This window comes from Balearica regulorum, chromosome 4 (assembly GCF_011004875.1).
Source record: "Balearica regulorum gibbericeps isolate bBalReg1 chromosome 4, bBalReg1.pri, whole genome shotgun sequence".
Classification (NCBI taxonomy): Eukaryota; Metazoa; Chordata; class Aves; order Gruiformes; family Gruidae; genus Balearica; species Balearica regulorum.
The window spans coordinates 53,555,661-53,569,488 of NC_046187.1; the positions used below are offsets into that span (position 1 = coordinate 53,555,661).

At 41.1% G+C, this 13,828-nt stretch overlaps 1 protein-coding gene across 5 annotated transcripts in view; it reads left to right on the forward strand.

Moving 5' to 3' along the window:
- TEC (tec protein tyrosine kinase) overlaps positions 1 to 13,828 on the forward strand; it is a 53,200-nt gene that overhangs the window by 33,758 nt on the left and 5,614 nt on the right. For all 5 annotated transcript variants that reach the window (XM_075752217.1, XM_075752216.1, XM_075752214.1 and 2 more), the window contains 11 exons: positions 2,674 to 2,775; positions 3,746 to 3,827; positions 5,419 to 5,547; positions 6,981 to 7,021; positions 7,486 to 7,667; positions 8,603 to 8,668; positions 10,429 to 10,483; positions 10,639 to 10,718; positions 11,257 to 11,390; positions 12,652 to 12,726; positions 13,496 to 13,667. In XM_075752217.1, the coding sequence (XP_075608332.1) occupies positions 2,674 to 2,775; positions 3,746 to 3,827; positions 5,419 to 5,547; positions 6,981 to 7,021; positions 7,486 to 7,667; positions 8,603 to 8,668; positions 10,429 to 10,483; positions 10,639 to 10,718; positions 11,257 to 11,390; positions 12,652 to 12,726; positions 13,496 to 13,667 (1,118 nt within the window). The remainder of the gene's footprint in view (positions 1 to 2,673; positions 2,776 to 3,745; positions 3,828 to 5,418; positions 5,548 to 6,980; positions 7,022 to 7,485; positions 7,668 to 8,602; positions 8,669 to 10,428; positions 10,484 to 10,638; positions 10,719 to 11,256; positions 11,391 to 12,651; positions 12,727 to 13,495; positions 13,668 to 13,828) is intronic.

Sequence of the window (13,828 nt, forward strand, 5' to 3'; positions counted from 1 at the left end):
AGGTTTTTTAATCTGTAAAGTATGCAAAAAAGAAGAATCTTCTCTGAGATTAGGCTTTATTTGCTGGATTGAGTTGTAAGCCAGGTCAACTTTGAGTTGGCTTAATTTAGCATCTCATGGTGAAGCGAACTGAGTCACCTTAAATCATGAAAGTACATGACACAACTTAGGAAATAAAGTTACTCGGATTGTAGATGTGTTGTGTGTCAGGGGTTTGCTTTATCCCCCCCCCCCCCCCCCAAATGTTAGTTGATTATCTTGTTGGATTCCTGTCCTTTGTTCTCCTGGCAAATGTATAATCCTTTTGAGTGATCACTCAATGCCAGAATTGGCATGAAAATCTCTGAGTCTTGGAAGAGAGGCGGGTTCAGAGAAAGTAATAAACCCTGTTCCTCCAAGGAATTTCTGTCATTCCGGATAAAAAACCCCACACGTATCATCCCTCTCTTTGTCTCACAACCTCAGTTAACCAGCAGATGGGATCCAAGCAATATATGAGTACCCTGCTGGACACAGAAGGCTGGGCAGATATGTTACAGAAGTGGCAAGCGTACAGTATCTTTGTATGTTGTTGTGCAGGAAAAAAGATCTGGAGAGGTGTCTTCAACACAACTATGTGGAGCACTGAATTCTGTGCTTCATGGAAAAGCACATCTTGTTTGGAACTTCCTGTTCTACCTTGGCTAATCTGGCCACCCTGAAGGTGCCAGGCCTGCCACACAGTGACAAGGGGAGAGAGAAAGAAGCAATATTTGCTGCTGTACCAAGTGGCGTAGACTTCAGTAACTCAATTTTTGGCATTTTCATGAAAGTATGTTTTACTTTGGGCAAAGTTCAAGTAAAGGGGGTACCATAAGATAAACAGAAAACTTGAAACATTTTTTTTTATCAATATCCAAGGTTGCATACTTGGTGCAAATTATTTTTCAGCAAAACATGATATAGCTTTGTAGTAGAGGTCATGGTAATGTTTACGATTTGACTTTTTTTCATAGTTTATTAAAATGCCTAACCCTTTTTTGCCCTGTTCCACTCCCCAACCCCTCAATTTTAAAAAGCTTCTTATTCGGGCTTTTTTTTGGGGGGGGGAGGGTTTGGTTTTTCTGAAGTTGAATAACAGTTACCGCTTTGTCTGAACTTAGTTCCTGTCATTCTTCCTGATGCTGACCATGACGTGCGTGAATTATTTGTGTAAATTTTGTCTGCCTGCTTTCTTCATAACAATACACATAAGAGACAGAGTACCACATGTGTTTTAAATGCTGACAAAACTCTCATGTTTTCCATGGGTGGTAACTATTGTGTTTCTAGGGCAGCGGAATCGTGACAGCTATATTTGAAGTTGCTCTTTGCTTCTGTTTGTAAGATTCTGTTTTCAATTGTTTATGGTTGTGCCAGACGTGCTATTTGGGTTGAAATTTCCATCCTCAGGAGAGAAGAGGGCAGCTGAGGAAGGATTGGAGTATATAAAAGAATTCAGTAATTACTAATTATTTCTACATTGTGTGAACAGTGTCCATCTTTCATAAGCTGCACTCTGGATGTGCTTGGCAAGTCAAGATTTTTGACATGGATTAATTGAGGACCAGCCATCAACTGCCCTTTTTTTTTTTTTTTTTTCCTGAATTCCAGTAGAAGCATCCTCTTCTATTAGAGACTTTGTTGTCCCAAAAGTGAGAAGTGGCCCTATTACAGTCTCTTGTAGATTCTTCATCATTTTGCTCTCAGAAGCGTATCATTCAGGTGTTTCCATTTGCTGTGTAGTAGAGCTCATTGTAAATTTCTGTGCTGGGCTTTCATTTTTAGTCTCTGGCTTCAGGTGAAGGAAAATGGTTTCAATCAATTCCTTTTGAAATAGCCACATTAAAAGGTCTGCTTGTGTGCAAACTTCTGTTATTAACTGTTTCCTTTACATGTAGACTCAGGCCCAGTACACGCTACTTCTTGTTATCATCTGTTCTTTCAAGGAGCTTCTTCTCCAGAGTGTTGGACTATGCTGTGTTTCCATGCATTGTTACTTTGGGCAGCACCTGCTGAGCACCATGGGCACTCCTTGCCTTCTTTAAAATAGCGCATAATTATCAATTAAAAGCAAGCCAAATCTTCTCAGATGTCCGTACTTTTGACCTTCCTTCTTCCAGGCTTCTGCTAGCCTTGGTCAAAGAAGTTCCTTCAACACAGACCCCAGCTTGGGATGGGTGTCACCCCCATCTTCTGCTTCCTGCCCCAGCATGAGCTTGTGTTGCCTGAGCAGCATCCCGGTTTCTCTGGAAACTTGGTGAAACACAGCAGTAGCCACAAAACGGTGGGAGCACTTTAGCAGCAGAGTGAGGGAACAGATGATGCATTGACACCTATTTCCCTCACTGGTTTTAATCATAATTTAAGATCAGCAAGGGAGAAGCCTTCCTTCAGCTGTACTCAAGCTGTTTTTTCTAAAGAAGAGTAGATTAAACCTATGATTACAACTGATTAGAAACTTTATGTAGAAAGAAGTGGTACTTTCAACTAAGCAGTTACACTGTACTCTGTGCACTTTCACCAGTGTGAAATTGCAGTTAAAGCAACATTAGTGTCATAAGTGGATAAAAAAGCGAGAAGTCTCTGCTGAAAAAAGATGATTAGATAAATCAGTTATTTTACATAATGTTTTTTTATTTTTTTCTCTTCTAGAAAAAGTACAGAAAAGGATCTGTGGATATTTCAAGGATTAAATGTGTAGAAGTTGTAAAAAGTGATGGTGGTATTCCCTGTCAAAATAAATATCCATTTCAGGTATGTTCCTTTTATATAAAATACATAAACCTCAGTGCTTTTGAACAGCACCAAGCCATTTAGATGTAACTTGCTTGAAATTACTGTCAGTTCTAAATACTGAGCCTGTTCTCTGGCTCTCTGGGGTTGTGTGGGAGGTGGTTCAGGATCAGCGATTAAGAGCCATCCCCAGCAAGCTCTGTTCCTTGCACTCCCCTCCTTTGGCAGTTGTGCCTCATACACTTGGTCTTTTTCTTTTCCCCACCCTGTCTGCATGGGCTTTGCCTGGAAAGCGCCTTGTCCTGGTCTTCCCCCAAAACGGGTTAGCTGGCAGCCCATTTTCCCTGTCTTTGTTCTTTCACATTAAAATAGATTTAATTACGATTAAATTATATAAGAATAAGAAAATTAAGATAAAACTTGTTGCATTTTCTTCCATTGTGAACTTAATGGAAACAAACACAGAAAACAAAGTGCTTATAGAGGAAAGAGAAACGTTTAGATATGGGGGGTCGGATGTTGTGCCTGCTTATGATAGAAGCAATGGTTAGAGAGAAGGGGGGCAATATTTGCTTTCCACCAGTACAAGCAGTGAAGAAAAAGGCGGCAGGAATCACCCCAGAGCAGTACAGAATCACAAGGAGTTATGAAATGGCTGGGGACAAAGGATGTCTGATTATGAAATAGCTTTAGCAATTGAACTGTTTTTAGAAAACACACTGTGAAGAATGAACAAAGCAAAGCACGAAGCAAACATTTTTAAGGAATACTGTCAAGATAATGTTCTATTACAAAATCCTTCCTTATTCTACTGAAAGCATCATATATAAATAGTAAACCCCAATAACCTTTTCCCAGTTTCTTCATTTTGTGCCTGAGTATGCTAATTTTGCTGTGTCACAGTCATTTGTTTTGTTCTGTTTCCTGAGGAATAAATAAATTAATATTACCAGGTGAATGTATTTTGATTATTTCTTTTTCCCCGCTCCAGGTTGTATACGATGCTAATACGCTTTATATTTTTGCACCAAGTGCACAAAGCCGGGATCAGTGGGTGAGGAATCTGAAAGAAGGTAATAGAAATCGCTCATACTTATCATCTGACGTACGTAGATACCTGTACTTTGAGCTGTCTGGCAGGGATGGAGTTCACTTGGTGCAGTGTTTTGGATTTGTGGCCAAAACAGTGTTGAAAACACAGCAGTGTTTTAGTTGCTGCTGAGCAATGCAGCAGTGCTTGCACACCGTAGAGGCTTTCCCTTTTCCTCCCTCTGTCCCTGCAACAAGGAGGCTGGGAGGTGACCCAGACGGGACAGTGGACCTGGACTGACTGACCAAAGGGATATGGCAGGCCATGCAATGTCATGCTTGGCAATAAAAACTGGGATAGAGGAAGATGGGGGTTGGGGGTTTTTAGCTTCCATACTGGCTGTTGCTCAGAGGGTGGCTGGGCATCAGTCTGCTTTGTGGGAGATGGTGAGCGATTGCTTTTACATAGCTTTTGGGTTTTTTTTCCTTCTGTTGGTTATTAACCTGTCTTTATCTCAAGCCACAAGTTTTTTCCTCTTATTCTTCCTATTCTTTCCCACATCCCGCTGGGTGGGGGGAGTGGGCGAGCAGCTGTGTGGGTGCTTAGCTGCTGGCTGGAATCAACTCACGGCAAGCTAGAAAAATAAAATGGTAAAGCTCCTATTGCATGTATCCACTGATTTTTATTTTTATTGGGCCAGTTCATCATTTGCATACACAGCATGTGATAATGGGCCCTGGGAGTATCAAACACCTGGACTGATTTAATTTGATTTGTGAAGTCCAGAGTTTGACTCTATGCTTTTGCACAATGTGTAAATCATCAAAAATCTTATCCAAGCTAGTTAATGGCATCACTCAAAAGTTTTGTTTGAACGTAGCTAGACAACACTGTGAGCCCTAAACTGATGTAAAATGATAGGAGGCATCTCTGCTGAGATGTGATCTGATTAATGCTATCATAGTGAGTAAAGATTCCACACCCCCCCTCCCCCCCAAAAAAAACCCTCTTAATGCTTTCTGCCACCATCAAATACTCTCATTAATTGAAGGTGCTCTGTAAAGGAATAGGAAATAATTCCTGGGCTGCGGACCACAGGGCAAGGAATAGACTCTGAAAGTCAGCAAGCCCATAGGATGGGGGTAAGGAGCTTTTCAGACCACACACAGGCAAACGTGCCATGGGGTAGCAATACACGTCAGCTATCTTTCCCACCAGAACACTATTTGTAGAGGAAATTATGAGTCACTTGCAGCAGTAATAAAAAGAAAAGGGGCAGGCAGAGCCCCCAGGGCCTTCACAGCTGTCTGACTGCTTCGCATGGTGCGGGCGGGCGCCTGGGTCTCCTTTTGTGGATGCACCAAACGCTGCCCACTGCTGGGGTGGCCGGTTTAGGCAGGGAGTAGAGCACTCTCTTCTGGAATGAAGTCATCTATTATCCTAAAAATGTCCTCTGCTATCGTTGCATCACCCCTTGTAAACTTGCAAGAGAGTCCTTAAGAGAAGCAATGCTAAAATAGGAACAAGTGAAGATTATGCCTCTTATTAAAGATATTGTACTATTTATTAAAAATGGCCCTCTTGCAGATTTTTTTTTTTTAATCTTTCAATATATGCTCTTTTTCTTCTTGTAGAAATAAAGAACAACAGCAATATAATGGTAAAATATCATCCTAAATTCTGGACAGAAGGAATTTATCAGTGCTGCAGACAGACAGAAAAATTAGCACCTGGCTGTGAAAAATATAATCTTTTTGAAAACAGTAAGTACATATGTTTTGATATGAAGTTGTTTTCGCATATTTTTCTGCTTTTTTAATGTGATGCTGTTATCGCACTTGAATGCTGTAGATATTAGGCAAATTTATAGATCAGGGTGAATCCTCAATACTGTGCCTAAAGTAAGCCAAAATGTTTGTTTCATTTCCAAGCATCTTGTAAAAAATAAAAAAATGTAAAAGCCAGTGAATTGTCCTTCCAAAAAATGTTTAGAAAAAGCTGAAAGGAATCACTGAGGCTGCTGAATTTATTTTTCACTTGGTTTGTTTTTCCCATCAGAAACTTAGTTGACCGAGTGTTTACCTCTGACTGAGGATAAAATCTGATGGCAAAAAAGATTCAGCTAGAAATCCTTGCCAGCTCTTCACTTTTAATAAATAACTTCTGCATACCTTTGTAAAAGAACAATAACCGTGTTGCATTCGGTGTTTCTACACCAGTGTAAAAATGATACAAGGCGGCTTCATGTATTTACGGACACAGGACTGACTTTTCTTAGAGGTTTGCAAAGGTTTGTACACTGACCCTGGATGAACCATGACTTCCGTAGGCATGTGCTTCTCCCAGCATCCAGTGGGTGCTGTAGTACGCAAAGATGTGCAAGTGTGACCCTCGCTGCAATATTGTCCTACATAAGGGTACAGTAATTATTTAGTCCTCGATTTAAAGAAAATTCTGTAGTAGGAAAAGAAATTGAGCGATTGCTTACCTCCCAGTGAAATCAGTGGTGCCCGGATCCTGTGTCAGGGCCTTAAACGGTAATGGTGGGGACCCGTGGATTTAGTTGCATTAAAAGACTTGAATAATAAACAGTGTCTCCTGGTCAGCCTTATTCATCAGGAAGATGTAAAACCTGACATACAGCTCAACCTTTGAAGTGCGGGGGGCCGGGGGGGGGGGGAAGTAATACAGGAGAAAAAAATATTCTTGGACCTAAGAGAGTGATAAAAAACCTGATGTACAACATGTGTACCTTATTTAGTGAAGCAACGGTTAGAGGGAGTATTATTTTTTTAGAAGAGCAGATGTTGATAGCGGACATTTAGATTATCATGGTGACAAGAACACTGCTTCATTTTTATATATCTTTTTTATCTCTGTCTCTTTTTGATTAATTATATATTGCTGCATCTGAGGGCTGGTTCAGGGATCTCTGCATGGCACACTCAGGTGTGGCGCAGATATTGCCAAGTCCTGTGGTGAAAGTAGCCTGCCATCTGATCTGGGATTTTTTTGCAAGAATATTTAATCAAAGTTTTCCTAATGCTTAACTGGAGCTGTCTTTACTTTCTGACTTACTAAACGGTCCTGAAGGCTAAGATATTAAAAACTTATCTGAAATTTAAATCATTTATTCACTTTCTAAATTTGTAGCTAAATGGATAGACACAGACCCTTTCCTGTGCTCTGTTTCTAGGTGTAATGAGACTGCCGTCTCCAATGCCAGAAAAAAGTGCGGTAGGTAGTGTCTTTAAAATGTTGGATAGATAATTGCTGGGTTTTGAGATGGTGTTTAGATTTCCTGTGATTCTTTCCATAACCTACAGGTCTATTTCTGTATGCGTCAATCGGCTTGACCCTCTATCTCAAGCCCAGGCTGGAGAAAATCCCATTGAAATTTAGCGGTGCCTAATAGCTGTATCTGTGCTGCTGGCGGGAGAGGGGGTCGAAAAGCAAATGCCAGCCAGCGCTGCCCTTTACCAGCAGCTGTAGCATGAGCCAGCCCTGTGGGTAGCACCCGTGTTGATAATCCTCCACGTGCCCCAGCTGCCTCGCCGGGCCACCGCAGCTCACTCCTGGGGCAACCCTGAACCGGCCTAGCTTTTGCCTCTGGGATGCTCGGCTGGTTTCCACTGGAGTCATGGTAAGGGTGGGGTGGAGGGAAGCAGAGTGGACTGATAATATTGTTGGGTTGTTTTCAGCGAAGGCCTCCGCCGCCTGTTCCTCCAGTTGAAGAAAATGGCAATGAAGAGGAGGAGATAGTGGTAGCAATGTACGACTTTGAGCCTACAGAGCATCATGATTTAAGATTAGAGAAAGGTGAAGAATATACGGTGATTGAGAAGAATGACCTTCACTGGTGGAAGGCAAGAGACAAATACGGGTAAACGTGATTTCCTTATTTTTTGTTATAAAGTTAATAACTACTACAACATGGAAATAGCCTTTATATTGACTATGTGTCAACAAATAACTGTATTGGGCTCACTTTGGACCCCAGCCCTGAAATCTTACCCACATCTTTATTCTCGCACAGAAACCAATTTTTAAAAGTGCGGTTTTCAATAGATTATGGGGCCTGAGTGCAAAGGTGGTTGCAGAATTGGAAGCTTTTACAATTATATTTCCTGTCAGACGTCATGGTTTCCCAATTAAAGCACCAGCCAGCCTGCAAAACCTCGCTAGACTGGTACAGTCCTCCTGCTTCCCTGGGGAATGGCTCATTAGGGAGCAATAAGGTTAACACTCAGCTCAGCAGGCTCAGACTTCCAGACTTGAATAATCATCATCTTATTAAATAGCTAGATCATTAGGGGCAATCTCTGAATGAGTTGAGAGTGAGTTGCAGGGAGGTGCCTTAATGCCTACAACTTTACATTCCCCAGATTAAAGTTTTTTCCCTGTGGTTTTAAAGGTGAAAGTTTCCATACTTCAATATTTATCAGGTTCCTGTTGCAATATGTTAGGGGTAATTGTGAGTTATCAGGCCGTGGAAGGCTCCAAATGTATTTCCAGTGACTGGCTGGGACCTCCAAGCGCAGGAGTGACAGAGCAGCAGAGGGTTACTCTTCTTCACCCCTTCTGCTGGTTTTCTTGGATGCTTCTCTAGGTGCAGTGAAAGTTAATGTGGAAAATTAATTTCTGTATAATCAGCAGTAGACTGGGTGCGTCAGTAATAAAAAAATGACAGGGAGGGACCTCTGGCAACTAGCAAAATGAAACACTGTCTTCTAGGCATGCAATTCTACATGTTTTCACTCAGATTATTTTTTTATGATTATTATTTTATTATTATTATTATTACTTCATTTTTTTTAGAAGACAAGGATATATTCCAAGCAACTATGTAACAGGAAAGAAGTCCAACAACCTTGATCAATATGAGTAAGTGAATATTTGAATTAAAATCTGGAAGATCATAAAATGAAACCTATGCTTTATGAATGATAATGTATTTTTAAAGTTTTGAAAGCAATTATTTACATACAATAGCAATGATCTCAGATGAAACTTAAATATTTGAAATGGGCGTATATTTGTTCTGATTTTCCTCATTGATTTTGCTGTGATTTATAATGTAGAGTCAAGTCAGTGAGATGGTTATCAGGCATATATTTTTTTAGACTATTACTATTAAAGAAAAAAAAACCCTACCAATTTTCTGATAGACAAAGAGAAACTTTAAAGGAAATTTACCCATTGTGTGTGTGTGAGGGTTTGATTTTTTTTTTAATTAATAGAATATTGAAGTGACATGTTTATCCAAAGTGTGTGGCGGCAAGATAGTAGAGTAGAAAACAGTGAAAATCATTCAAAGTAAACATAATAGAATTTGGAAAGCAGCTCTAATTTTCAAGAAAAAAAAATATCAGTGCATTTTAAGTCTCAGTGTATGCATGTAACTTATCAGTTATAAAAGTATAGCTTTTTTTTTTAAAAAAAGCTAATTTCTAGTTGTTGTTTAATTATGGAGTACTTAAGAACATCAGGATAAAATTTAACACTGTAGTCTCCAAGCCTATTGTTCTTGATATTCAAATTTCAGTACAGCATAAACTGTTGTGCCTGAGAATTTAAGACATTTTTCATGACTTTTAGATAAAATGACGCTGTAAGGCAACAATAATTAAAACCAGTTTACAAAACCTCATTAGTAGTTCCAGAACTCTACATATGGCTCCTACTGCTGCATTTTCACAGAAGGTAGAATTTCTTCTGGGATTTTGCCCTCAGCTTTACTGAAGGGAGTTGTTCTTTGCTGCTTTCTCATCTTTGAGGCTCTTAAGAGTGCTGCCCTGCTCTGGGCTGGGCTGCGGGGCTGGCAGAAAGGGAAGGAAGGAACTGGGTTGCCTTATCTGGTCCAGCCGCTTTGCGCCTTACCACTTTGGGGCTGTAATTCCGAGTCACTACGCAGTCCAGGGAAGATTATTCCAGGTCATCTACCAACTGCAAGAAACCACTATCTCCAGAACAGCAGAACTTGATTAAAGGCTGCTGTGCCACTTCCCTGCTCAGTTACCGCCATGACAGCATAGCTCAAAACAAGTGCACCACACCATTTCAGCTGCGTGTTTTTCTTTTTTATATTATTCACTGCAGCTGGCTGAAATGTTGGTGCTTCCGTGGCTGCTTTAACTTGCCCATGCAGCACCGAGCTCAGGGATGTGCAACCATGACATTTAATTCGCTTTCGACCTCCTTTTTGGTAGATGGGTCCTCCCTGGAAAACCAGAACCGTGACGTTATTGAATAAATAGCAGTCTAGCAGCCAGCTCCGCAGGTGGCTCGACCAGCGTGCGGGCAGCTGCTTCCCTGGGGCCGTCGGCCTGCCCTTGGGGTGTTGTTCAGAGCAACTGCTGCCATCAGCCTGTGCGTGTTTGAGAAGCGTTTTTCCTGAAAAATTAGTTTCATTACCTGAACTTTATTGGCTTCTGTGGGATCTCACTGGGTTTGTTTCAGGGCTTTTTTCATGCGTTAGCTGCACAATGTAATGGAGATTGATTTTTGTACGTTAACTAAAGTTCACTTGTTGACCTCTGTTATCATAAAATTATTGAATCTGTAGATTTGTAATACTTTTCTTTAAGCATCTTACCTAAATCATGCACTTTGGAGAAGTTTTGATGACTGATGTTGTGTCGCAGGTGGTACAGCAGAAACCTGAACAGAAGCAAGGCAGAGCAGCTCCTCAGAAATGAGGTAAGTACCACAGCCTTGCAGAACGAACCATGAAATTCACGTAAAGTAGCTTCTTTTATTCAAGCAAATGCTTATTTTGGCATGTGCAAATCACAGAATGAGTAGAAGAGACTTGCAACTGCATGTACAATATTTTCAATGTGATTGCATTTTAGGATAAAGAAGGTGGTTTTGTGGTGAGAGACTCAAGTCAGCCTGGCCTGTACACAGTTTCCCTTTACACAAAATTTGGAGGGTGAGTTTCTGTGGCTGCTCTGCACACCTTATCCTATCCGAATCCATTTGCATCTGTCTTCAAATCCATGGACTGGAGGAAAGCCTAGGAGAGAGCAGCAAAGAAATGAGGGGTGCTGTGATGGGAAAGACGTGTGACTAAAATGAGCTTCTCAACTCCATGATTAGGTCATGTTTGCTTTAATCCAGGGTAGACCTGAACTGCCACTCAAAGGAGGAGGCCTCACTTTCCCACCCCGTTTGGTCTCTTCCCTCCTGCCAGCCCAAGTGTTTGCGTCAACGTATGGAGAGCTGGATTGGGGTGATTGCTGGGCTGAAAAGTAACCTTTATGGGTTAATATGCAACTTGGTCTGAGCACCAAGATGAAGATGAGTCAGCAGCACTTGGAATCTTTGACATTCAAGCTGTTCCTGCCTGAAGCTGACATTGGGCACCCACCTGGGCCCTTTCAAGTTTCCTTTTCCTAGTCAATGTGTTCTTAAAAAAAATTCAGAAAAAATGACAGTATTATTACTAATTGTTGTTGTTATTTTTCCAGAGAAGGCTCATCAGCAATAAGACACTACCATATAAAAGAAACAGTGACATCACCGAAGCAGTACTACCTCGCAGAAAAACATCTCTTTAACTCAATTCCAGAAATAATTGAGTATCATAAACATAACGCAGCAGGTAGATGAATTGGATTTTTTTCTGTCACTTAGGGGTTGATTTGAAAAGGAGCGTGGGGCATTTTAGGTTTTTAATGAAAATTTTTAGGGTTTTCTAGAGCCTTCTTTGTCAGGGAAGTCATGAGACACTGCATTTTCACATGTTTGAATATGGGCAATTGTTTGAAAGGTTTTATGTAAATAAATAAATATAAAAAAAATACAAATATGTTCCTGTCTCCAGAATAACAGAACAGCTGTAGCGAGTCAGGAAAAATCATTCATTTAGCTCCACACCATGACTCTATCAGCTGCCTGTAACCCGCAGCAGATGGATAGGGATGGTACTTCCCCAGCATACTCTCCAGGCACTAGCTTTTTACCTGTGGGTCACCACTGCTTAAAATGATCGGATCTTCCCATATAGCAAACAGATGAGGAGAACAGTAATGTGTTGTTTAGGAAATACCTAAAGATGAGCCTTTGCTAAAGGTTAGACACTTCAGATCTGTAGCTGGTGGCTGATGCTGGTGTCCGCCTGTTGTACGATGGAATGGGGAGAGTTTAGGAATCATGTTCAAGGCACAGATGCTAATATAATAAATTTTTTTCAAGTCCAGTCTGTGCATAAATTTCCCTCATGACCGATATTTTCCAGAGGTTTATATCTAATTGGGATGACTTGGCATTTCCTGATGATATTCTGGAAAATGCCTTTCTGGAAAATATGCTCCAAAATGTAATCCTGCTTTTCATTTATTATAACTGATTTTACTATTTGTTTTTTAATTGCTTCATTGCTTTTACCTTATGGTGTGTTGAGTTCTGACAAGATCTTAGGAGAATATTCAGCTAGCATGCAGCATTTATTTTGTGTATGTAAAATCCCTGTGTGAAACTGCTGGGATTTATATGTGTGAAACAGAAATGATCAAAAGCAAAGTTGAGAGCATACGTTTTAGATAATCTTTCTGAAAGGGGTCCTCAGCCTTCGTTGGTGCCAGCAGAACTGTAAAGCACAAATATGCATGCATGTATCTATATCCATCTCTCACCAGTAAAGCAGCAGCAGCAAGTTAGATGCAGTGAGTGCTCTTGCGTACCTCTCGTAGCCAGTCTGAGCAGTCAAAGCAACGTAATAGCAGAAAATATGGTCAAAGCTGTATATAATGATAAGCTTACTGTTAATCAGTGATGCAGCTTGCAGTGAACAAGTGGCTGATTTGCTGCCTGGCATTATTTCAGAAGTAAGATGTGTCTCTTGAATTATCTTTGAACCTCAGGTCTCGTTACCAGGCTGCGTTACCCAGTGACCCCAAAGAAAACAACAGCACCAACAACAGCAGGATTCAGCTATGGTAATTGCATGTTAAATTAATCTACACGTAGCTTTTCTAATGATTTGATGCGTGTAAGTTGCCACAGTATTTTCTAAAAATTTTGAAAAGACCTAATTTTGTGCTGTGATTGCCTATACTAACTTACACGGGTCCAAGCTGTACCTTGGAGACCCTTGCTCAGAGGATTGGCACGCAAAGGCATGGCAGCTGGTGTGTGGTGCCAAGGGCGGCAGTGCGGGGAGGCAGAACGTGTCGCCGGTGCTCCAGGGGAGTTTCAGCATCTTTGTCCACGCTTCTGTGGACACTTTGAGCTCTTCCTGATTAAAGAACTGTTCCCTTGGCTCCTTCAGAAGCCTCCAGGCTTCTGACTCAACCTTGGTTCTTTTGATCTGTGTGGAGGGGTTACTGTTTTTTAAATTTGGAATAACTTGTTTTAAGCATGACACATCAAGTGACGTGAGCAGCTGCTGCGCACTGGCACAACTTTCTATGATGGCAGCTTGTTGAAATCAAGTCTGATAATACCAGTATGTATTCCTGGCTTCAGGAAAGTTTGAGTTTTGCCTTCTGTGTTGGTCAGGAGCTGCTTAAAGGATATGTCTAGCTAAAAGTTTGTTTTGTGAGATATAGAAGTGCTCCATTTTCAAGTTAATTCTAAGACATTTTCTCCCTACGTACCCTGATTTGCTAGTAATGCAGCGTTTCCCTTTCCTCCTCCCTATCACCTACCAGTTCGGTATGTTCCCTAGTACAGCAGTCATGGGCTCTTGTTTGTTTTGTTTTACAGAGAAATGGGAAATTAATCCCTCAGAACTGACATTCATGAGAGAACTGGGGAGCGGTCTCTTTGGCGTAGTGCGCCTTGGGAAATGGAGGGCGCAGTATAAAGTGGCCATCAAGGCAATTCGGGAAGGTGCGATGTATGAAGAGGATTTCATTGAAGAAGCTAAAGTAATGATGTGAGTTTTGTGCTTGGCACTTTTCCTACCAGTTCTCGGCCTCTGATGCCGTTTACTGATTATAAATAAAACGCTTCGGGCAGGTGGTATTTTTGCAGTTTTGTGGGGTGGAGAGCTAGCACTGGGTGGAGGAAGTAATAACGACGTGATCTCAATCTTTT